The sequence below is a fragment of the Symphalangus syndactylus genome, chromosome 9 (genome assembly GCF_028878055.3).
Source record: "Symphalangus syndactylus isolate Jambi chromosome 9, NHGRI_mSymSyn1-v2.1_pri, whole genome shotgun sequence".
In the NCBI taxonomy this organism is placed as follows: domain Eukaryota; kingdom Metazoa; phylum Chordata; class Mammalia; order Primates; family Hylobatidae; genus Symphalangus; species Symphalangus syndactylus.
In genome coordinates, this window is record NC_072431.2 from 36,051,389 (window position 1) to 36,077,844 (window position 26,456).

General features: G+C 38.2%; 1 protein-coding gene and 1 pseudogene across 5 annotated transcripts in view; both read right to left on the minus strand.

Moving 5' to 3' along the window:
* The window catches only part of SCN2A (sodium voltage-gated channel alpha subunit 2), a 258,782-nt gene that overhangs the window by 92,199 nt on the left and 140,127 nt on the right, over positions 1–26,456 (minus strand). For 3 of the 5 annotated variants that reach the window (XM_055291928.1, XM_055291930.1, XM_055291931.1), the window contains 2 exons: positions 4,449–4,766; positions 3,405–3,523 (listed from right to left, as the gene is read on the minus strand). In XM_055291928.1, the coding sequence (XP_055147903.1) occupies positions 3,405–3,523; positions 4,449–4,715 (386 nt within the window). In that variant the 5' untranslated portion in view covers positions 4,716–4,766. Of the gene's footprint in view, positions 1–3,404; positions 3,524–4,448; positions 4,767–6,402; positions 6,508–26,456 lie in introns of those variants that run through there. The other 2 variants (XM_055291929.2, XM_063609436.1) reach the window with 1 other exon arrangement.
* Positions 12,514–20,387, minus strand: LOC129489417 (microtubule-associated protein RP/EB family member 1-like; annotated as a pseudogene).

Below are 26,456 nucleotides of genomic sequence, written 5' to 3' on the forward strand. Positions count from 1 at the left end.
GCTCGATTGGTACCTTTTCAGAAAAGATTTTACTGGCCATACAATCTAAAACAACACCTTGTCACTCCTCCCTTTGACACTAATTTATTTTTCTTAGTAACACTTATTACTAGCTCCCAATCGACGTACTTGTTTATTGTCTTTCTTCTTCCAAACACACACACACACTCACATGAATGTAACTACATGAGAGTAGGAGCTTCATTTTGTTCAATGTTGCGTCCCAGTGCTCACAAGAATATCTACCACATGGTAGATACTCAGTAAGTACTTGCAAATGAACAAATGAGTAACAAATGCAAAATAAATTAGAGGAGTGTGAATATATTAACTTAAAATAATAAAAGCTGACAGGAAACACATTTAAAACCTTGGTAGGGAACTTTAGGAACATAGATTATTTTTAACTTGTTTGTTATCTAGAAAATAAATCATGTTTTATTTAAATATCAAATAAGACACTAGGCACATCAAAAGAATTTTCAGTTTTCAAAATGCACCCTGGTAAAAATACCACAAGCATAATTTCTCATTCAGCCAAAATAAATTTTTAAAAAAGCTAATTTGACACAAAATAGCTCCTAATAGATAACAACAGCTCTTGGAGAAACAAGTCAAGCTTTTTGTTGGAAAGAGAGGTATTAGTCCAAGTTTAAAATACAAACTTATTTAGCATGATTGGCTTTTTGTTGGTTTATAAACTAGTGGTAATAAATACACAATGACCTCCCAACTGTAGCCAAACAACCATGACCATCTCTCCAAGAATTTTTAACTTACAGTAAACGACACGGTACTTGAAGTCAGAAAATCAGGATTTGGGTCTAGGGTTTGCAACATGAGGAATAAAGGACAAAATTACTGTGAAAATCAGTTACTAACTACAGTACCTATATGCCTCTAAGTTTACTAGGCTATTTGATCAATTGCACCAGCATCACCAAAATGTGGAAGGATTCATGTATCTTAGACTATTAGCCTCACTGCCTTTTGTTACATCTCTGCTCCAAGGTGAGACATCTGAAATATAACACTTTAAGCCAGGAAATTAGAGACTTTTTAAAATCTAATTTTCTACATTGGAATAAATTTGTGACTCTAAGCCATCTGCAAACTTCTCAGAGAATCAACAGCTCAGCTTGGCATACCTTAATAGATTTGCCTGGCTGGCTTCACATTTCAACCTGCATCACCTCAGGCCTCCCAATGACTTCAGCCTCTGGAGGGTGAGTTCTTTCTCCCAGGAAGCAAACACAAGCCCACAGATTGAAGTTGTATCTGGATATCTAGAGAGGTCCTGGCACAAACTGTGTCCTTAGTACTTCAGATTCTCTCATCAGAATTTCTTAAACTGCCCTTACCCTCTACCACCAGGAGTCTCTTTTCCAGGGAGTTTTAAATTGGCATTCATAATCTCCTAGGACTTTTTTTTTCAAGTGGGGACAATAGTTTTCATGAGATTTTCCATGGTCTATTACAAAAGTTTTAAAACAAAAATCTGCTTTCGTAAAAAACAAATATATTGAGTTTTCTTAACTCCATCTCATCATTCAGATGCATGACAAGAAAGATTTTTTCTGATCCATTCAAACTTATTTTTTCACTTGTTTCCTGTCTGATTCTCTAATCTCTGACTTACTAGTCACTTATTTATTTAATGCATATTTTCCCAATGTCTACTAGGAACAGAAGTCTAGTTCTAGACTAGAATTTTTCATGTAATTTTATACATAAATTACATTTGCATAAGGAATATACAATTATTTTAAAATATAATGACTAGTTTTTGCAGAGATTTATTCACTGCACAGATTACAAATGCTTGAAACATAATAATAGATCATAATTTATAATCATGAGACCCAAATATAAATTCCAACTTTATTATTCATTTCTAATGCTAACTCAAAGACATCTTTTTCTCCACATGCTACTGGGTTCTCTTATTTGGAAAACAGAGAGAGGTAAGAAAACATTATTGCTTAAGGTAATGCCAAGAAACTAGGAAATCTTAAAACTGAAACATAAACATCAAATAAAAGATGTTGATATCCACCTAAACTGGGGAAGAGGAACAACCTAGAGGTTAAAAGGAGACTTTACAGAATGTTATGCTTCTAAAGACAGCATTTACCATACTGGGAGGCAAGTCTAGGGACATGCTTTACATCCCCTCCACCTAGAAATGACATAAGTACCCTGTACCAGGCTTATCTCATTTCGTGAATTTCCTACTTAATTTAATTCTGTACCTTATCTAATTCAAATATTTTCTAGGCCTGCTAAAGGTGAAGAATATTTATACTGAAAGCCTTAATACCAGGACCTGGGCTAACCATATCATGGAATTCCAAGAAACGATTCTTTCTAAAGAAGAAATAACATGCTGTCCTAATCTGAGGCTTTGCTTAATTTCAGTTCCCCTGCCTTACCTCTGATTCCTGAAGCATATCACTCCTCCTCCCATGACTTCTGTGTTCTTCCTGTAAATGCCCCTGCCTCACACAGCTTCAGTCATCCAAGCCTTTGTTTCATTGGCATTCCCAAGACTGGCTGTCAACAAGACTTGTTTCTGGCCTAGAATAAAACCTCTCATTTCCAACTACTCTATTTAATTTCAAAGAATCAATCAAATTGCCATCTACCACCAAGATGTCATCAATCTCATTTTTGGAAAGCAGGTGCTTCAATAAGGAGTATAAAAAATAAAACGAGAATGTATGTGGATAGATAGACATTAATCCTTTGGAGAGGGATAATTGTAGCAAGATTTGTGACTTGAATAAAACACAGGAACAAGTGATAAAAAGAAAAAGAAAGGAAAAGAATAGAAAGTAGAAGATCAATAAGAAGGCTGTTGGGAAACAAATTTGGAAAAGTATTTGAAAGGGTGTTATACCTACAGACACAATTGTAAATGCTTACTAACTCAAAGCTTTTAAATGCTAAAATAGAAGAAAGTCATAAAATTCAGATCAAAAACATATAAAATTGTAATTCAGATTATGTATATTTATTTTCCAAATGTAAAAGCAGTAAAGAAAATTAGCTCATGGAGTTGACTCCCTTACCTAACATTGTAAATTGAAGACTTACAGGAGGAGAGCCTGGTAATATGGTCAAAATTAATGAGAAAGGCTTGGATGTGGCAAGCAATTCATAAGGGAGAAGAAAAAAGAAGAAAGAAGTAATAGTGAGTTGGGTAGAGAAGAAACACTTAGAAGACGGGGAAAAGTAATTCACTTACCTGTGATCTCATTTTGCAACATGCTAACTATTGAGTAAAAGGAAAGAAAAAGAAAGAACACATAACATTGCCAACCACAGATATTTTGGAAAATGTGTACCCCAATAACTTGGTCAAAGAAGAAAATCATATTAAGTGGCGATTTGAAAAAGGATATGAATGTACCAAAATCTTAATAGCTAATTTTCTAATAGGGTTGAAGGGAGTTAAAATGTAAAGGGCAGGGGTGGCACTGAATCGAGAGATTGCTTTCCCTTTATTCAATACTATAAACGTCTGAAAAAGAAAACACAACACATAAAACAAAACTTAGAATATATATTAAGAATATTTTAAGAGAAAAGTAAAGCCATTATTTATAAATATTGCCCTGTAAAATAGTGTATAACATATTAACTACCAGCATATGACATGAAGATAGATGCCTTTTTTTCTGAGCACTATAAACTTTCCTAAATTTGATAAATGACATGAGGATTATTAAGAAAATTTGTGATCAATGCCATAGGAATTCTTAGCATCTTTATCAAGTTTTAATGTAAGTATTTTAAAACCACATTTATAATTCACATAAAGCACAAAATTGAGGCTTTGATTTTTTTTTTTGGTTAGAAAATTTTCTCATGAGAACTTCAAGGTTTTCCAGGTGTGTTCTTTGCTCAGAATCTTATTTGGCACCTACAAGTCACCTGCTATTATTTCTTCTGTGGAGAGCAATAGAAAGGAGAAAGTATGGTATAAAGGAATAATTAAGCCCACTGAAGATGAAAGTGACTTATGGAGAGCTAGAGACTATAAAGAGGAATTTAGATACTACTCCTGCAAATATAAAAAATAAAATTTAAATAGACTCCTAGTTTACAGGTTTTGCTTCCCAACATTATTAGGGAATCAGGGTCAATTTACACTGGTTTAAGCATATAATTTGTATTCAAGAAGGTGAATAGGCTTTTGTCCTTCCTTAATTCCCGCGCTGGAGGATGCCTCACCAGTTCTCTGCCTGTCTCACAAATGCAGGTTCAAATGAGTGCTTCCAAAAGACTTCTAGGATCATTGGTCCATTACACGGTCAGGCCCATCCAGCATCTTAGTGATACTTTAGACAGAGGGAAGGAGGCAAGCCTTCTTCACCATCATCCCTGGGACTAGCCCAGAACCAATTAGTAAATAGGCAGTGAAGGCAACTTGACTAAGAACTCACTTTCTTATTGATATAGTAGGGGTCCAGATCCTCCAGGGGCACTGACACCATCTCTGGAGGAATGTCTCCATAAATAAATGGAAGAGATTTTCCTGCTTCCAAGTCACTGTTTGGCTTTGGGCCATTTTCATCATCCTCATCCTTGCGTTCCTGTTTGGGTCTCTTAGCTTTCTCTTCTGCAATGCGTTGTTCAATAGCAGCAAGGGATTCCCTGGTAAAGAAGCGGAAGCTGTCAGGTCCTGGCGGTACCAGCACTGACTGTGCCATCTTTTCATCCTGCTCCTTTAATCACTGTTTAGCTCCTTGCATAAGAAAGTGCTACAGAAACAGGGAGGGAAAAAAAGCAATGACCATTAGAATAAAAGGTGATTGTGTCAGTTACATGACACTGAGTACTGAGATACAGCGTAGAAACCCAGATAGCTATAATATTTTCAAAGAAAGCTGTATTTGGTATTCAGGGAATCTCATATATGCATCCATTTGCTTGCATGGAGATCTATCTTTCACATTCAGTAGGTGTCTATGAGGTAATCTAATCTCCCACTCCCAAAATGTTTTAAGTGATTGTGCTACTTGTGGGAAAATATGCAATTCAGAGCTCAGAAATGGAGGATACTGGTTTGTGCCTGCTGTTTCACTTGTGTGAATATTTTGGCAGCCATCTTTTTCAGCATTCTTTCTGAAAAAATAGCAGAGATCCAAAACAAGAGATGAAACATCACACTAAACTGGAGAACCTGGGCTGAGGATCTTGAACGTATCTCTCCAAGTCTTTCCACGTGCCCTTTGGCTCACTTTATCACATTTAAGAGTTTATTCCAAGTCAATTCACTGCGTAAAAAGCTCTGGAAATCCTAAAATGCCAGGCTATGGAAACAGGTAGATCCTGCTTGAAAGAAAGGGAGTGGGAAGGAGCAGAAGATGCCTGGTTGTGTTTGGAACTGCTCGGAAGCTGCACAGGAAGGGACCCAGCTCCTGCCAAACCGGGCAGGAAGTCATCCACATCAGAGGTCTGTAGCTCAGACCCCCTGGCTTAGCAACCTGCTGCTAGCTAGTGTAATTGCTTCTTAAATTAACACATTTGCAGTACCTTAGGAAATACTGTAGAGATAGCCAATTTCCTCAAATTATGCCCATTTCACAAAAAAGTAGCATCACAGTCTTAGTGTCCATATCAGAATTTGGACTTGAGAAAAAATAATAAGTTTATGATAGTTTATCTTTTCAAGCAAAATCTTATTATATGAGTCTTTGTAATAACCTAAATAGATTTTTACTGGTATTCAAATCATATTTCACTAGATTAAAGTAGATAACTCAAAAGAGCACATCAGTCATTCCAAATGTTACCTCTGAACCAGTGGCAGGAGTTTCTATGCTATTTGAAACAATACAATCAACATCTTGACTCCTAAATGCCACTTAATCTATTTTTTCCATCTTTTCAAAAAATCAATCTATTTCACCCCCATACTATAGGAGTCAGAGTTGCCATTTAAATATATGAAATGCATTTTCTAAGAGTGAAATGTGTTATGCAGTTCACTTCTGCAGCATACACCAGATAAAACAGAGGGAAACCTAAAATAACAAAAACTACTGCACAGTTTTATTTTTAAAAAAATGTTGAAGTAAACCAGGACCTTTCAGCTACCAGCTAGCAGACCGCCCTCCCCAGTATTATAGTGCCTCCAAAACATCCCTCATTTTTCTCACCCATCCCTAGAGACCCTCATGCCTAGCAACAGACATAGGCATGAAGATGGTCCTTGCACGCTGGGGGAGGAAACTGCCATGCCTGGATTCTCTAACAGAAGAGACATGCTAAAACATGCAGCCAGCAGCTTCAAAATGAAAGTGGTCCCTCTGCAGATTTCCCCAAGGATTCTACTACTGTAAAGGTAGAGAAGCATCACAGAGAATAAGCATAATAAGAATATTAAAACATTACCCCTGTAGAATCTTTTACACCCAGAGTTTGGGATTGATAAGCTGGCACCAAGAAGACTGCAGCTAAAATTCCATCATGCTTTAAAAAAAAAAAAAATCTTTTTTTTTTTTTTTTTTTTAATTCTCCTTCAAAGACCACACCTAACTTCCTGTAAAAGGATTCTGGTAACTGAAGTAAGAAGAGGCATTTCCTGTACAGGGACTACAAAATGGCATTATTGTAACTACCACTAGAGGGCGGGGAACTGTGAAGAGAAACACCTTCCCAGCGTACACACAGACAGATGTCTGAAGCAGCCCAAAGCTTTCAGTTGTGGAACCGATCTTCCACAGGCTTTTCTTGGAACGAAACATTAAAACTTCGCTGATTTTAAGTGTTAATTTTGTTAACTGATAATGCTTCTCCTCATGCTTTTTATTTGCTATGTCAGAAAGTCATTCAATCAATATAAAGAATTCAACTTTAAAGAGAAAGAACAGTAGTGCACTGCTTGATAGCATTTTTGGTGAATGACAGATCACATATACGACAGTGGTCACATAAGATTATAATACCATATTTTTTACTGTACCTTGTCTATGTTTAGATGTGTTTAGATACACAAATACCACTGTGTTACGATTGCCTGTAGTATTCAGTACAGTAACATCCAGTATAGGTTTGTAGCCTAGGAACAATAGGCTATACCATGTAGCCTAGTTGTGTAATAGGCTCTGCATCTAGGTTTTACATACACTCTATGAGGTACACACAGCGACAAAAATCACCTAATGACACATTTCTCAGAATATATCTTTGTCCTTAAGCAAAGCATGACTGTAAATAGGGAACGGTTAAAAATAAAAACTCATATTAAACAGCAATTAACCCTTACTATATGTAAGGGTTAAAAATAAAAATTCATATTAAACAGCAATTACCGTATGTAGGCTTGTAGCCTAGGAACTACAGACATACAGTAGGATTTGATATTCGCCTCAGCCCCAGATAATCTGAAATCCAATGTAGTTCTTTGCTAATTCAATAAAGAGATGGCCTGTGCCACACAAGTTAACTCTCCCCAGAAAAAATATTAACCCAATGAGAAACCAGTCTTAATTATCTCTGATTTAAGTTACTAAAAAGCAACCAGAAAAAAGAATTGATAAACCAGTGAGATTCTAAATGCTAGGCTTTCAATTAATATCATAGTGAAGATTTGAGGACTTACTAAGTGCCAGTCACTTGGCTAAGATGTTTGCACTGTATTATTTCATCTTCCACACAACCCTATTGGATAAATGCTTTCACTATCCTTATTTGCAAACTGAAGTAAGGACATACACTGAGATTAGGAAAAGTCTCCTAAGATCATACAGGCAGGATTCAGACTCAAAATCTGATAGCAAAAATTTGTGATCATTACTCAATCATAAAAAGAAAACAGTCACTGGCATCAATTATAATTAGAACAGTTCTAATTGTTAAATCAATATATTTCATACTTTCTGTCTTCATCATTTTCATTGGAAAATGTATTTATTGGGCAGAAACAGAAAACAAAATACCATATCTTCTCACTTATAAGTGGGAGCTAAACATTGGGTACATATGGACATAAGCATGGGAACAAGAGACACCGTGGACTATAAGAGGGTATAGGGTGGGGGAAACAAGCGTTGAAAAACTACCTATTGGGTACTATGCTTGCTACCTGGGTGGCGGGTTCAATCGTACCCTCAAACTTTGGCATCATGCAATACACCATCATAACAAACCTGCACAGGTATCCCCTGAATCTAAAATAAAGGATTTGGAGAAAAAAAGAAAATGTGTTTGTTGGAAATGAGCAAGGGGAAGATGTAGCCCAAAATAATATTTTAGTCACTTTAGCAGATAACTTTTGATTGTAAGAGAAAAAGATGTTTCAAACTAGTTGAAGTAAAACATAAATAAAGACCGAAGTTTATTGGTTCATGGTTTGTCCAGGGCTAGTATTAGGCATATGATGATTCAAGAGCTCAGCTGATGTTTCCAGCTCATAGTTATGCTGTATCCTTTTGTTCTGACTTTCATAGTAATAGGTTTCCTAAAGATTCTTCCCTTAGCCATAGCTTCCCTACAGCTAGATGCTGTAGCAGCTCTAGCCTCCCAACCTTCCCGACCTCAATTCAGTGGGAAGAAAGACTCAGAAAAACTCATTGCATCTCACTGACACCTGGTGGGTCACATGCCCATCCTGAAGTAATTACTCTGTCCAGGGTAATGCCATCTTTGATTGGCCGCTCCTAAGCCACATGCTCTACCCTTGAAACACGGAAGAGTCCTCACTTGAAACCTATGAGTAGTCAGGGTAATCGTTGTGGTACAGAAGCATTTCTCAAAAGTGGAGTTGGAGCTGGGAAGGTTGCTTTTGCTTGTAATCCCAGCATTTTTGGAGATCAGGGCAGAAGGATCCTTGAGACCAGGCATTTGAGGCTGCAGTGAGCTATGATCACACCACTGCACTCCAGTCTGGGAGATAGAGCAAGACAAAGGAAGGAAAGAGAGAAAGAGAGAAAGAGAGGAAAGAAAGAAAGAAAGAGAAAGAAAGAAAGAAAGAAAGAAAGAAAGAAAGAAAGAAAGAAAGAAAGAAAGAAAGGAAGGAAAGAGAGAGGGAAAGAAAAAAAGAAAGAAAGAAAGAAAGAAAGAAAGAAAGAAAGAAAGAAAGAAAGAAAGAGAGAGAGAAAAAGAAAGAAAGAAGGAAGGAAGGAAGGAAAGAAAGAGAGAGGGAAAGAAAGAAAGAAAGAAAGGAAAGAAAGAAAGAAGGAAGGAAGGAAAGAAAGAGAGGAAAAGAAAGAAAGAAGAAAGAAAGAAACAAAGAAAGAAAGAAAAAAAAGAAAGAGAGAGAGGGAAAGAAAGGAAAGAAAGAAGAAAGAAAGAAAGGGAAAGAAAGAAAGAAAGGGAAAGAAAAGAAAGAAAGAGAAAGAAAGAAAAAGAGAGGGAAAGAAAGAAGAAAGAAAGAGAAAGAAAGAAAGAAAGAAAGAAAGAAAGAAAGAAAAAAGAGAGAGAGAGAGACAGGGAAGGAGGGAGGGAGGAAAGAAGGACGGAAGGAAGGAACGACAGACAAGTCCTGGTGGCTCATGCCTGCAATCCCAAGTGCGGTGGCTCATGTCTATAATCCCAGCACTTTGGGAGGCCGAAGCAGGCAGATTGCTTGAGGCCAGGAGATCAAGACCAGCCTGGCCAACATGAGGAAACCCCATCTCTACTAAAAATACAAAAAATTAGCCAGGCATGGTGATGGGCACCTGTAATCCCAGCTACTGGGGAGGCTGAGGCAGGAGAATCGCTTGAACCCAGGAGGCGGAGTTTGCAGTAAGCCAAGATCATGCCACGGCACTCCAGCCTGGGCAACAGAGTGAAACTCAGTCTCAAAAAAAAAAAAAAAGAAAAAAAAACCACCAGGAAATTACAAAACAGCAGAGTTGAGTTACTATTACTGGAATAAGGGGGAAATTAATGCTGTACAGAAAGAACAAACAAGTGCATGCTCTAGTCACATACTCATCATATTTGCAGTGCCTCCACTTTTGGAAAGTAACATTATCAATATTGGGATATATACGTATGGTATATCTTCCATGTGTACCAACTTCCATGTATACTGGCCAGGCAAGATACTTATAAGACTCCTTCCCCATAGTAAGTTGTCCTGCTGCAATCAAGCACACAATAGTTCATAAATCTCTATGGTGAGCGTCAGCTTCAATTATCAAATCCATATTCAGGTCTTACTTTACAAATGTGCTCAACAATATACCAACTTGTTATACAAATGATTCTAATTCAAAATAAATTAAGAATAAACAAATTTATGAAATGATTTACCAAACATATTTTTGGGAGGAGATTAGTCATAATAGTAGCACATAGTATCTACTTTTTTTTTATAAAAATCTACACATAGTACCTACTTTTGTCAAGCACTATTTTAAGAGCCATGAAACCATCTATTCCTTATAGCAACCTAATGAAATAGATGCTGTAATCATCTCCGTTTAAAACATGAGGAAGAAGTAAAAAATGGAACAAAGGATACTAGAGGCTGGGGAGGATAGAGAGAGATTTGTTAAAGGATACAAAATTACAGCTAGACAGGAGAAATAAGTTATAGCTTCTATACCACTGTAGGATGACTATACTTCACAATACTACAGAATTTCAAATAGGTAGGAGGAGGATATTGAATGTTCCCAATACAAAGAAATGCTAAATGTTTGAGATGATGGTTGTGCTAATAACCCTGATCTGATCAGTATATGTTATATGTATTGAAATATCACTATGTACCCCATGAATATGTACAACTATTGTCAATTAAAAAAATAAAGAAACATGAATAAACAGAGGCATCCCGAAATTCAGTAGTTTAAAATACAAGTAAGTTCTCACAACTGGAAAGAGTAGGGTCAGATGTGGAACTCATGCTTGCTGCCCGCAGATTCCATGTTTCTAACAATTACGCAATGCTTAAGACATTTTCTGGAATTATGCACTATCAGAAACATACCAAGATATGTGCAGTTTCCTTAACATTATATTAGTTATAGAGTCACCTCTTTCTCTCCCATTGATTCTAGCCAGTGAGTGTGTCTTGGAATATTTAAAAGGGTGAACACAAAATGTTTTGCCAAAACATAAAAAACGTCAAGTGAACAACAACTGAATATATTTTCACATGAAAGATACTTTTGTGTAATGTAGATTTAAGTAAAGAATTATAGTCTGTTTCTCATTTCCCAGGATAAGGTTTTCAGAAATCATACATTAGTTTTTCTTCCATTTGTTCTGACCTTTGTTATCACATCATACTGATATTTTATGAGAGTTCTATATGACATATATTACTTGAAGGTTTTAAATTTCATTCAGTTGTACTACATTTCAGACAGAAAATTTTGTGTTACAACTTTTAAGGCCAGACACTATATTTGGAAGACCTATGAATAATGAGAAAGGCAAACAATATTATTTGAAGTAGTCAAAAAATAAAAAATGTTAAGAATTGGGATTCTAAATTCTGATATTTCTATAATGTTTTCCTTTCAATACTCTTTTCCTTTAGTTTTCTCATTTATACAAGAGGAATATATTTTTTCTAAATTAAAATTTTAAAAATCATGTTATTACACATGATGACATCAGCAAAAAATTATACGAAAGATAAGACAATTTAAAAAAATAAAGATATGTAGTAATAAACGTTGTATCACAATTTTTTTCTACAAAGATCCACATTAATAATACATGCTCTAGAGATAAATTTATACTAAGAAAATGGCTTATTAAATTTCATAGATGAAGACATAATTTTATATTAGTTTATATTGTAATTAGTGGTTGTGGATAAGTGCTCAAAGACTTAGAAAATTTTGTGCCCAGGAATTAAGAAAGCTGAGAAACACTAAGGAAAGTCTTTTTTTCTGGAAGTGGTCTTTTAAGTTCTGTTCTACGATTGTAGTTTTTTGGGTTCTTTGGTACATTACAGTAATGTAAACATAAACCAATAAAAGATCTGCTAAATATTATTTGAATATTTATTTTTCAGATATTCTAGCTTTCTTATTTCATAGGTTCAAGTCTATTTTCTTATCAACTTATTGATTGTTACTTGCTGTGATATATATTTGTATATATGCACACACACACATATGTACACACACACTCACATATGTATATGTATCCTTCTCTTTTTAACCTGAATCCACTAGCCCATTTCTGTAACTAACAATTTCCATAATGGAGAGAAAGTTCTGAACAACCAGACTTACATGTTTTTCTGCTGTAGAGTAGAAACAGAGAATAGTAGAATATGAAGAACTCAAGTTCAGTGTTTACTGGTCAGAAAAGCTGTTTTTTTTTTAAATGCTAGGTTTAGTTCCAATATGAAACTAACTTATTTTTTATACTTTATTTTTATATTAGCTGCATTGAGCAATATTCTTTTTTCTCTTTCTTGAAATAAAAAAAAATATTTAGAAACTACTTAAAATAGAAAAAAAAAAAAAGCCTGTCAAGAAACACCAGGTGGAAAATGAGTTGCTAATAAAGCAGAATTTTAGGTAACAAAAGTCTAAAAAACCACAAAAGAGAAATAGCACCACTGTCATTTGAACAATGGCTATTTACTTGCATTTTTTGGCATTGTTAATCACTGAATCTGGATTTTTCTCTGAATTCCACACAAAGCATCCGTTAAACAACAATTTTGTTATAAAATGTTTACTTTTTACGCACATTTTAGGACAAGCTATCACCAGACACAAATCAATACAACTGCATCAGGGGCTGAACAATCTCAGTGAGTGACACATATTTTGCAAACTTCTGCCAAACAAAAGGATGGAATAGGTTGTGCACAAATCAAATGAGGGAGAGTAAAGGAATAACACATTTTAAATATTAATAATTCAGACATGGTACTGTATTTTCTGTAAAAGAAAATGAACCTTTAGTAGCACACTAATAAATTTTATCTCTTAAGAGATTAGTGTACTGATAAAGTATTCAGAGAACTGGAGAGCTGTGGACAGCAGATACCAAAAACACCCCAGCTTTGCAGAAGTAACCATAGTCTTCCCTGATTACTCCCTTTGCCAGAGGTCCACAAAGAATTTGCAGTGTGCCCACCTGCCTGCTGCACTTCCAACTCCAAGTTGCAAATTTTAAGAACCCAAAGAGGTGTCCCCAGTGGGCAAGGGGAGCAGAGAAGAGAAGCAATGTTAGAATAGGTAGTTAGGCAGACATGAGCAAGGCAGTAGAGAGCCCCTCCCTCAGGAATGTCAGGCAACCATCAAGTGACGGTCAGGTGGTTACTAAACTGTCTAAAATAATAACTGGTCTTAGCCAGCACCAGGTAAAGATAGTCAGTCCCCCAATGGCTTAAAAAAAACATCTGAAGCTGGCGATCAGCGGCTTCCTGATAAGATCTCAGGAATTGGATGAGTGGGCTCAAGCATGCACATTAAGAGGCAAAATGGCAGAGTTTAACTAGTATATGACTTTCTCAGGAACACTCTACCGGTAAAGGAAAAATGCCTCAAGTGAGCATGCACACAACTTCAGTAAACACACTGCACATATTGCCCCTCCCAAGTGCTGGCAGATCACTGCACATGTGTACAGCCTGCTCCAAAAGAAAATAAAGGGAAGAGAAATGCAAATGCCGTAACCAGGCCATAACCAGGCCAATGTATAAAACTTCAAGTCAAGGGCCAAACAGGGCACTTGGATCTCTCAAGTTGCCTGATTGGCCTTTTCCCAAGTATATTTTACTTCCTTTTGTTCCTGCTCTAAAACTTTTTAATAAACTCTTACTCCTACTCTAAAACTTGCCTTGGTCTCTCCCTCTGCCTTAAACCTACTTCTTCCCCTCAGCCAAATTCTTTCCTCCAACGAGGCAAGGATCAAGTTTGCTGCAGACATCTATGGATTCACCACTGGTGACATGTTAAATGTGAAACTAAAGGATGGTAAAATGGGAAACAACCTCCATTCAAATCTCAGAGATGTGAGCAAATCCGCAAAAGTGTTGTTAGATGAAAGAATTGGACACACCTCATTTCCCAAAAAAGCATAATACATAGAAATTTCGGAGATAATTGGAAAAATGTCCAGAGAAATCCTCAACGAAAACAGAGCTTTTCGACCCAAAAATCTCAGGGCTGAAACACACCCTGTGTTCATCCAGGCAACAATGCCTCTTGCTTTTGGTCAATGCAGTTGGTCAATGACACCAAATGGCTTTACAGAGCAACATTTAGAACTTTCCTTTGGGGCCAAAGTCTAGGCCTGTGAGGCTGCAAGCAGCCCTGTAAGGCCTGTGATGACACCAGGTACCAAAGGTTCTGATGTCTGGCCCTTCCTTCCAACATGCAATGTCAAACACATAAGATGTCCTGATGTGCTACATTTGATATTTTGAATATGGAAGCATATTTTAAATACTCTTTAGGCATTAACTTATTACAAAATTCTCTACCAAGATTTCACATTAGGTTAAAATTCAATTCAGTCTTTACATTTCTGTACCGAGGTCTCCACCTCAGCATATTACCTAACACCTTCTCCAGCAATCAATGTTACCTACATGCACATGGTGAGCCCCATGGTCAGCCTCTTTGTTTCCCAGGTGAACTAACTATATGTTAACGTTGCTCTGCTGCACAGTAAAAGCTCCTAACTCAAACCCACCAAAAAAGGAGTGAAACTCTGCAAAGTGCACTTTAAAAAGAGATACTTCATGCTCATAAAAAGAAATGAGTGAGTCTTCTAAGAATAATAAAAGGGAGTATTTAACAGTTAAGCACAAGATTTGGAGTGCAGAATTCGGATAAGGCTCTGCTGGTTCAGGTTGTTAAAACTCTTCTTGTTCCTCCTGTGGGCCCCCTTCATCGGATATCACGACGTCTTCATCTGTGGCGTAGAGAATGTCTACAGTCCTCTGCAATACAGGGTCATTGTGCCCCTCGTTCTGCTGGCAAATCAATTCACGTTCCTTAGCTTTCTGAAGTAGAAATCTCTTTCTCCAAGGCTTCAATGGCAAGTTTCAATACACTGACCTGCTAGCATCAATTTGACCCTGCAGCACTCCTACTGTCCACACCAGGATTTTTTAATACCACCCTGGGGCCAGCCTTAGAAGCTGCGGTTATTTGTGGAAATGGTCCTCTGTGGAGCTGTATTGCTAGAGCTGAGAGGTTACTTCGGTTTATTCAGAACTGGAGCAACAATGGAGGGAGCCACTTCAGTTTCTTGACCTTGTCCGGAGCCACAGGGTTATAGTCTTTTTCATTGTAGTTTGCATCAAAAAACTTCTTAAAGTGCTAAATGAATTCAAAATTGTCCTGAAACTTTCCTTTTACTAATTGTCCACAGAAATTACTTTGTCAGCACCCACCCTCTTAAAAATACTGCTTGTAGTATTTTGAAGTTATGGATGTATTCATGGAATTTCACCTTCTTCAAGGCAATGGAGCCAGGGAACAGAATGACCATAAAGTGACAATAAGCAGCCCCTGAGCACAATTGTTCCATCTTTGTCAAATTCAACTTTAGGAGACTCATTGATCCAGGCCAGTATGTCACGTAGAATTAGGTTGTCATTGGTAACTGATGTCAAGTATATATTCACTGTCATCTTTGGCTGCTGGTGGAACAGTCTACTGCCCACACCCAGCCCTGGTTCCATCTTCATCTTGTTCAAAATGCTTGACCAACATTCTTTAGATATTCCATTAAATGATTGTTATGTTCTAAGACACATTTTGCTTTTCTTTAACAGAAATGCATACCAGTCTTACTATGATGATCTCTGGGAAATATGATTCAGTCTATAGATAATCACTTTACATCTAACTTTCCTAGGAAAAATAAGTTAACTATATAAAAGAAATATACGTATATTTTAATGGAAGCATTTTTATTTTGCTGTAGGTAGACTGGCAATACATTGCTGCAACGTTTTAAAATCTTCAGATGTATTAAGTGCATGTTAGCAGACTTCCAAGAACTCATTCAACCGTCTCTAAATGGCTCATCAGCAGGAAGGCCACCTCTAATCTGATTACATAGTAGTTTGGTTTTGATGGATGGATTATGCTGGAATCACAGAATTCCAATTCTGGATTTTAATAATCAGGTAAGAAAGAAAATTTCCCAGGATATGGTTCTCTTTATGAGGGTGAGGTATTTCCACTTGTTTGATATACCTGAATATTTCCAGCTCAGTTTTCCTCATTTCTTCTTTTCATCAAAGACTTCTACCTAAAATTTTTCCCTCAGTCCCCGTTCTCTTTTATGGGGGAGAAAAAGCAGCCTCTAAACTCCTCAGTGGAACAGTAGATCTGAATGTCTGGGCATCTTCCCCATGTCAGAATGAGCAGGTAGAGCCAGGATCAGAAGGTCTTTGAAATAATAATAATAATAATAATAATAATAATAATAATAACAGGCCGGGCGTGGCGGCTCATGCCTGTAATCCCAGCACTTTGGGAGGCCGAGGGGGGCAGACCACGAGGTCAGGAGATCGAGACCATCCTGCTAACATGGTGAAACCCCGTCTCTACTAAAAATACAAACAATTAGCCAGGCGTGGTGGCGGGCACCTGTAGTCCCAGCTACTAGGGAGGCTGAGGCAGGAGAATGGCATGAACCCAGGAGGCGGAGCTTGCAGTGAGCTGAGATCGCGCCACTGTACTCCAACCCGGGCGATAGAGCGAGACTCCGTCTCAAAAAATAAATAAATAAAATAATAATAAAACAATGCTCAAAAAATAGCTACATTCCAAAGTGTATGTATGCATGCCTGTGTGTATGAGAGAGAGAGAGAAACAGAGAGAGAGAGAAAGAAAGAGAGAGAGAGAGAGAGAAAGAACTAGAGAGGAGTGAAGGAGATCATAGGAGACGATGGGTTCATTGCTTCATGTAATGTCAACACTACCTAAATTGTGGCACACTACTAGCTTCTTGATTTGTTATCTTATTGATCCTTGCATTATTCGTGAAGGAAGCAGTATTGTTGTCACTTTTCAGATGTGGCAGTGATCAGGGTATATGGATGTTTAATAACTTGCCATTGCCACACTGAGCCAGAGTTTAAATTCACATGTGTCTGATTTCAAATAGTAAATATAGTCCATGTTCCATTTTTCCCCCAGGGTGAGAAATGCACCACTGAGCTACAAGTTAAGAAGGGAAATATGATATAAGTCTGATTTTCTAAAAGCCACTGGATCCCTTTCTATACCTAAGATGTTTATAGAATCCCACAGGTCCACTGCTATTAGACAAATTTGTGACCCAGTACAAATAACATGGTTTCCCCTTATAATCTTGCTATTGCTATTATGGGGCTAGCTTAACCTCTGCCAGAAAGCAGAAGTTGTTTTCTCAATACCTTCACATGCACCATAATGAATGTACTCTTATCCCAGGCATGGAATATGAGCTTACACACTTACAAGGAACTCTCTTCTGCAATACTGTATACATCTCTCTTCATATTCATTTATTGATGAGTTAACCATTCTTGTGACTCCAGCTTACACTTATATGACGCCTTCAGCATAGATTCCTAGTCCTGAGTGCTCATTCAGGATCCTATCACATATTCCCAACAATCTATAGCTAAGGTCTCCTGGGCTGTAGGTTCTTGGAGCCTCAAGTGAACATTTCCAAAATTGAACTTATCTTCCTTAGAAATTTATACCATTTCTTAAATATTTCCATTTCCTTCATTTTTCTTCTTTTTTCCTAAATTAGAAGTATTTTTTCCTGACTTAGTTGTTTCGCTCCCTTTCCTTTATGATGTCTGTCACCAAGTCTTAATATTTCTACCTCTAGGAAATACCTCTATGATTTGCTTCTGCCACTGCATCTTTATTACCATCAATGTATTTCAGGAGCAGATACATAACAGGAAAATCGTTTATGTATTCAACAAATAATGTCAAGTTCCTCAGGTAAAAAACCTTACAGCCATCCTTGATTCCTTTCTCTCTCTCTCATACACTATGTCATAACCTCTAGTGACCTTTTTGTTCTATATTCAAAATATATCTTGAATCCAATTATTTCTCACCTCCTATACCATTAGCACATTGGTTAAAGTTGCCACCATCATTCACTTAGATCACTGCAATTGCTAGGGCCAGTAATTTATGAAGTACAGTGCAAAACTGATAATGTTGAGGCCCCAGCTGTGAGTGGTGCCTTGCACCTGTAATCCTAGCTACTCCACAGGCTGAAACTGGAAGATTCCTTGAGGCTAGGAGTTGGAGACCAGCCTGAGCAACATAGCAAGACCCATCTCTAAAAAAAAGAGGGAGACACTTGTTTAAGTAGCAGGAAAAAGGGGCCATTAAAAGATGATACAACATAGCTTTTTTCTTATTTATGCAAACTGTCTACTGATCTGATGGTTTTTATTTGCTATTTAATGTTGTACTCATTGGAGCAGGGAAACACTTGCAGGGCAAACAGAGCCATATGAGCGTCCCTGATTCAGAGCAGAAGATAATGTCTGCCCCTGTCCCCCACTGCCAAATTCCCCTTCCCACCAGTTTCTGGACTGAAGCAACCTGCCCTCAATTGGGGTCAGAGAAGTCATTCTACCCTTCCCATGAGCCTGCCACCCAAACTGGTGGAAGGTCAATCCCCCAAAGCATTGCAGCTCTGCACCTGACATGCCTGGATTAGAGGTGGGTGAGAAGCTCTCTCCCACTGAGTCTCTCACTTGCCTTGGCACTTCCAGCCTGAGGTGCATTCCTAACTGCAACTTGACCTGAGCTTGTGACCAAATCCCCAACAGGCTTAAGGGCAGCAGAACACAGACATCTTCCCACCAGCAACCCAGCATTCTCCCTGTTGGAGGGTGGCAATAGTTGCTGGGAAAAGGTGAAGAAGGGGACACTGAGTGGCCTGGGCAGGGGGCAGGGGTGCAGGTGGATTTGAACCTATCCACAGCAGGAAGTACCAGAACATGCTCCATAGTCCCATGACTTTCACTTACAAAACCTAAATTCAAACACAAATTATTAAAATTACCAAGATGGTGACTGCAGAGCATTAGGCCCCATGTGTGGGGCCCTTCTTACCATGGAGTCTTGTGTGACTGCCCATGAAGCCAGCCATGGTAATAATTTCTAAATTGGTCTCCATGCTTAATTTTGGCCTCCTTCAGTTTATTCTCAATGTAGTAGCCAGATTCCTTTGAAATGCAGAAAAGGTCGAGTCACTATTCTGCTCAGAACTCTACAGTGACTCTCTATTTACTGAGGAAAGGTCAAAGTATGAACCATGGCTTGTATTGGCCTGCAAGTTCTGCCCACCCCCCTCACTTCCTTCTCTAATGTCGTCTCCTGCCCTGTACTTTCTCACATGGCTACTTCTTGCCAAGCACTCCAGACACACTCCGAGCTCATGGCTTTGCACTTGCTTTCATCTCTGCTTGAAATGCTTTACTCCCAGAAATTTGCGTGGCTCATTCCCTTGCACCTACTAGTCTTTGCTCAAATAGGACCTTCCCAGTGATGCCTTCCCCAACCATGCTATATAAAATTGAACACCATACCCTACAACGGAACACACACACACAGACTTTCACACACTCTAACCACATCTCCTTCCTTATTTCCCTCTATAACTTCAACTTTCCCTAATATAATATCTATTTTTTTAGAGATAGGGTCTTGCTCTGTTGCCCAGGCTAGTGTGTAGTGGCAAAGCTCACTGCAGCCTCGACTTCCTGGGCTCCAGTGATCCTCCCACCTCAGCATCCAAAGTAGCCAGAACTACAGGCACATGCCACCATGCCTGGCTAATTTATTTCATTTGTAGAGGGTCTTGCTATGTTGGCCAGGCTGGTCTTGAACTCCTGGCTTTAAGCAATTCTACTGCCTTGGCCTTCCAATTGCCTGGGATTAAAGGCATGAGCCAACATGCCTTGTCTAGTATGAAACTTATTAATAACTATTTATATTGTTTATTATTTGTTTCTGTACATTGCAATGTAGACTACATGTCTTAGGTCAGGTTCCCCAGAGACAGACACTGAGATGTGGCTTAATGGGAAATTGATTAGTTAAGGAAGTACTCCTAAGATCAATCAGGAAAGGAGTGGGTAAAGCTGCAGGTCTGGATGGGGAAGGAGCCAAGCTAAGGTGTAATTCCCAACAAAGCCCTACAGAAGGTGGCTTTATAATGATCCCACAGGACAACTTTGGAGTACAAATTATGTATTTGAGTTTGTCCCTATATGAAGCAAGGGATCTGTACTTTCATAATACTGCAATAGTCAGTCTTTGGCTAAGGATAGGGGTGGGGGCACGTAAACTCCCCTGCACTTCAGACTTTGTGCTGAAGGAGAAAAAATGACTCAAATAATCTGAAGACAGTTCTCTAAAGCAAGACACAGGTACAGATTCTTAAAAGCAGAAACACTCACCTGCCAGGAGAGGGAGACAGAGATAACAATAAAAGGGACTGAGGTGATCCAGTTTGGGTGAAACAACATGATGTTTATTGTACTAATGAGAACAAGACTTTTTTCTTTTCTTTTTACTCTATCGCTAGTGCTTAGGACAATCCCTGGCACAGAGTAGGGATTGAGTACATAGATAAATAATCGTATTGCATACCTTCTATGGTCCAGGCTCTACAATAGTCTGAGTACATAGTAGAGATAAACATAGGCTTTCCAAGACAAATTACCATTGCTTTTAAAGGTTCTATCTCCTGCATTCAAATTTACAGAATGTATTAGTCTGTTTTCACGCTGCTGATAAAGACATACCTGAGACTGGGCAATTTACAAAAGAAAGAGGTTTAATGGACTTACAGTTCCACCTGTTGGTTGGGGAGGCCTCACAATCATGGCAGAAGGCAAGAAGGAGCAAGCCACATATTTCGTGAATGGTGGCAGGCAAAGAAAAAGGGCTTGTGCAGGGAAAGTCCTGCTTATAAAACCATCAGATCTTATGAGACTTATTCACTATCACAAGAACAGCATGGGAAACACCTGCCCACATGATTCAGTTACCTCCCACTGGGTCCCTCTCACAATGAGAATTCAGAAGAGATTTGGGTGGGACACAGGCAAACCATATCACAGAATTAATGTCATCTGTCTCCCGCCTCCTTCCACTAATCTCTATCAAGTTCTGTGAATTGTGCTTCTGAAATTACATATCTATCTCTTCCCTTCTCATTCCATTGCCAACATCCAGATTCAATATTTTATTACAATTAACTGGGCTACTGTAAACAGATAATCTCCATTCTTCACTTTGTTTCTCATCCATCTATTTTATATATAATTACTAATATAATATTTTTAAAAACCTGGCTGTAGTTATAATAATAATCTGTCTAAAAACTTTATCATTTAAGTCCAATTAAAAGTTCAAATATGTTATCCTTTTGTGCTCTGACCTTAGCTTTCTTTTCCACCCTTTATACCTTTTTGGTGATGTTCAACCAAAGATTAATTATTTTCTGTTCCCAATCTCTCCACTTTCTCCCCTTTGTACCTTTGCTCAGTTTCTTCCATTTGAAATGAATTATCTTCCCTATCTCAACCAATGAATTCAACATTAACTTATCAAAATTAACTCAAATACCATTTGCTCTAAGAAGACTCTCTTCATCTCCTGAGCTGGAAGCTATCTCCCCCTTCAGAACTCTTAGGACACCTCCTAGATAATGTGGTATATGGGAAAGGGTATGGGTTTTGAATCAAATTATTGGGATTGAAATCCAGTTCTGCCATTTAGTAACTCAGTGAGCTTGAGTGAGGCTCAAACTCTCAGACCCTCAGTTTTCTCATCACTAAGATTCCTCTTCCTGGCATGTAAAGAATCCTTCCTTCCTTCCTTCCTTCCTTCCTTCCTTCCTTCCTTCCTTCCTTCCTTCTTGTCTGCCTTTCTTTCTTGCTTTCTTTCTTTTTCTTTCACTCTTTCTCTCTTTTTCACAAGGTTCTGCTCTGTTGCCTATGCTGGAGTGCAGTGTTGTGATCAAGACTCACTGCAACCTTGACCTCCCAGGCTCAAGAGATCCTCCCATCTCAGCCTCCTAAGTAGCTGGGACTATAGTGCACACCACCATACTTGTCTAATTTTCTAACATTTTGTAGAGATGGGGTTTTGCTGTGTTGCCAGGGCTGGTCTCCTGGCTCAAGTGATCCTCCTGCCTTGGCCTTAAAAAGTGCTGGGATTATGGCCATGAGCCACCTTGCCTAGTCCAGCTTTCCTTTCTAGTCTTCCCTCTTACCAACCCCTATGACAGGGTTAGGCTTTGTGTCCCCACCCAAATCTCATCTTAAATCATAATCTCCATAATCCCCACGTGTCAAGGGAGAGACCAGGTGGAGGTAATTGAACCATGGGGGTGGTTTCCCCAATGCTGTTATTGTGATAATGAGTGAGTTCTTACAAAATTTGATGGTTTTATAAGAGGCTCTCCCCTCTTTGCTCAGCACTTCTTCCTGCCGCCTCGAGAAAAAGGTGCCTTGCCTCCTTTTTGCCTTTTGCCATGATAGTAAGTTTCCTGAGGCTTCCCCAGTCATGCCAAACTTTGAATCAATTAAACCTCTTTCTTTTATAAATTTCCCAGTCTCAGGCAGTTCTTTATGGCAGCATGACAATGAATGAATATACTCTACTGGTGTCTTATGGTACAGACAAAATATAATGTGCTCACAGTCTTCTAAATTTTCACACTAATCTCTGTGTTTCCACATCAGGGGTATTGTTTAAGCTATTTTCACTACCTGAAGTTCATGACACCAATTCAACCCAGGAGACAGTGGCAGTTTAAATCTCAAATACATTTTCCATGCACAGTTTCACATCCTTCCAGCTGGGTACACCCTTTCACTTTTTCAAGCTTAAGAACATTTGTTTTTCATACACCATTTTTTCTATTTAAGTAATTGCCTTCAAGTAAGATTATGATGTACTCCTCTTTGTAACTCTTGCAGTACATAAAGCAATGCCTTGCAGAAAGTAGATACTCAGTAAAAGAGCTGAATAACAGAAGATTTCAAATAGAAGCAGCATTGAGCAAACTCATGTTGAAGAGAGGCTGGGGGTGAAATAGCCTCTGTCGATTCTAGAAGGCAGATCTAAGGTTACTATGAATGTTATAGAAAGCAAAATGTTGATAAAATATGTTGAAGTAAATTAAAACAGATCAGGCTTGAAGAATTTCTGAGCAGACAAATCCAAGTGGCCCTCAGAAGTAACCTAAACTTTGCTTGATTTGCAAACATATGCAAAACTCGACTTGAACTATTTCTTATAAATGCCTAAAGAGAAATGAAACTTAAGGCTAACCGGTCAGAAGCTGCCAACTCACGTAGTAATATAAGTAGGAACTTTTCAGCAAGATAGACCAAATAAGGCAACTATATAATTGTAACCAATTAAATATTTCCTTTGCTTTATTTCCACATTCTCCCTGTAAAAGCTTTCTCTTTGAGTTCTCTCAAGTGGCCTCAGAACCACTTTTGGTTTGGAGCTGATTCAAGAATTACCATTTGCTCAAATAAGCTCTTTAACATTTTATTGTTTCTCAATTTATTTTTTAATAATTATAAGTAACAATGTTCAAATTCTGAGATTTGCATAAAAATGAGTATTTTTAAATATGAAATAATCCTCAATTACTAGCAGATACTGCAGTAAGGATGCCTGTCTGAATAATTAGAATGTATAATTCCCCAAATATTTTCAACCTCCAGATTCTATGATTGCCTTAAAAAAACACCAGGTTTTACATTATCTTTTACTAAGTAAGAGAAAATGAAGACAGAATTAAACTAATTTTTATTTTTATTTTTTTGAGAGGGAATCTTGCTCTGTCGATGCCTGTCTAATTTTTTGTATTTTTAGTAGAGACGGGGTTTCACCATGTTAACCAGGATGGTCTCCATCTCCTGACCTCGTGATCCACCCACCTCAGCCTTCCAAAGTACTGGGATTACAGGCATGAGCCACCACACCTGGCCAGAATTGAACTAATTTTTAAGATCATTGACATAAACTCTGGATTAGAGATAATTCAACATCCAGAAGGTGGTCACAGAACATGTTAGCTTCCTGATGAGTGACTGAGACTGATCCCTTTTCACTGTGGGCCTACTGGGCTTGATGAAAACCTTCCAGTCTCTAGTGCTGATTGCATAATGTGGGGTCTTCATAAATATGTGGTACTGAATTAATAATGGGGCCTAACCTGCATTTGTATAACCAAATCAAAAGGTGTCAAAGGAGAAGATGAAGTAAGGAAAGACCTTACCAGTGAAATCTGGCTTACTTTTAAAATACAACTAATCACAGTTTCTTGGACTACAATGAAGAAAGCATTCAAGAGCAATGGCGTAGAAGTTTTCTTGTCTCATTTTAGCACCAGGAATGAATCTATTTGTCTTTGTTGGGCTCATATTATAAATATATTTTCAGAAAAACATGTCAAAATATGTGCCCAGACATTTTTTTTAATTAAAATTAGTTACCTTGGAGGGCCAGGCACTTAACACAAAAGTACTATGGCCCAATAACTTTGGAATTCCTTCTTCTGGAGTTGTTGCATTTGTTTTTTTAGGGAGCCAATTCACAAATCTTTTTTTTTTCTATGTATTTTTGGCAACCTGTTTCTAGTTACACCTTATTATGAAACATCATTTTGAAGAACTCTTACTACTATTTGGCATGACCAATTCTTCTGTGCAAAACAAACAAACAAAGGCAATAATTTTAGAGCCAGGCAAAACTGGTTTACATCTTACTCTCCTACTTTCTAGCTGTGGTTCTTTGGTCAAAATACCTATATTATTGTGAGGATTAAAGAGTATAAGTTGGCTGGGAGCGGTGGCTCACGTCTGCCATCCCAGCACTTTGGGAAGCCAGGAGGGCAGATTATGAGGTTAGGAGTTCAAGACCAGCCTGGCCAACATGGTGAAAACCCGTCTCTACTAAAAATATAAAAATTATCTGGGCATGGTGGTGGATGCCTATAATCCCAGCTACTTGGGAGGCTGAGGCAGGAGAATTGCTTCAACCCAGGAGGTGGAGGTTGCAGTGAGCCAAGATCACACCACTGCACTCCAGGGTGGGTGACAGAGCAAGACTCTGTCTTGGAAAAAAAAAAAAAAAAGGGTATAACTTAAGTAAAATATCCAGTATACATAACAGATGCTACTTATGCTCTTTTCTCTGTCTTTCAAGCTCTTACGTATAGCTTTGTACTAAGCACAATGAATGAAACCAAATCATAAACAGTAAGCCTAATCTTTCAGCATTTACAATCCAGCTAATCATTTAACAAAAATGTTGAAATGTCTACTAAGGGCCAGTCTTCTTCCAGATGCTTGGGATAGAGTAATGAACCAAACAGACAAAACCTTGCCCTTGTGGAGCTTATATTCTAGGTAACCCAGTGAAGGGATACAGATAATGCCCAAGTAAAGGAAATATAGATTCTGACATGTGGTACTAATTGCTCCAGGGGAGGAAAATCTATGAAAAAGAGAGAAAAAATAATCAGGGTTGGGGAGGAGAAGGATGCATTGCAATTTTAAATAGGGTGGTCATGGAGAGGCTTGCTGAAGAAATGAGGTTTAACAAAAGCCCTGAAGGAAAGTAGGGAATTTATCCAAGTCATGAGCCTCCCTAGATGAACAAGTTCCACGGAGAATTAATGCATCAGAAGAGTTATGGAATGGTGATCACATTTGAAAACGCCTGTTGGAAGGTAAGAAACATTGAACGAATGAAATAAAACAAGGCAGTAGCACATTAACAGGAATAAGAAAGTAGAGCAGGTAGCAGTGACACTAGGGACAACAGCAGTTGCTGCCAACCTCAGTTAGGCCTGCCATCTGGTTTCACAGCAGTTTCACCAGTGACACCTGTGACATAAATGTCAAGATCAGAGCCCAAGCCAGACCCGGAGAAGCAACAATCATACCAGAAATAAAGGGGAGCTCTCTGCCATTCTATGTCCTTGGCTTGAGCACAGAAGGAGGATGATGAAAGCAGGATAGCCAAGTCCGGGCTGCCCGGAAAAATCCAAACCTGGATGGCTGCCTGCAGGGTGGACCCAAGAACAGCTTTACGGATATGAAAAGTACAGCAGCCAAATTTAGCAACTAGAAACAGCTCGACGTCAGAGAAGTGGACAAGGCAAAATATTGCCTGTCCTTAATACCTAGAAATATTTGTTGAAATCTTAAAAGATTAGAAAAGGGATTCTCTTCTTAACCAAGGTACAGTTTTTAAACTAGGCAATAGTAGCAATTAAATGATACAGCTACATATCAGGTATTTGTATAAAATGTTTTTCTGTTTGTTTTCATGTGTGAAAAGTGTTTTGACAATGTATTTTTCTATTCATTATAGGGGTAGCTATATTCAATAGCATATTCCATTACTTCTAGTCATTCCTAATACATTACAGAGAACAAATAACCACTCTGTTCCTCGGCTCACTCAATCTCTTGACCAGTGGGGTTTTTCCTTTCTTTCTTTTTTTTT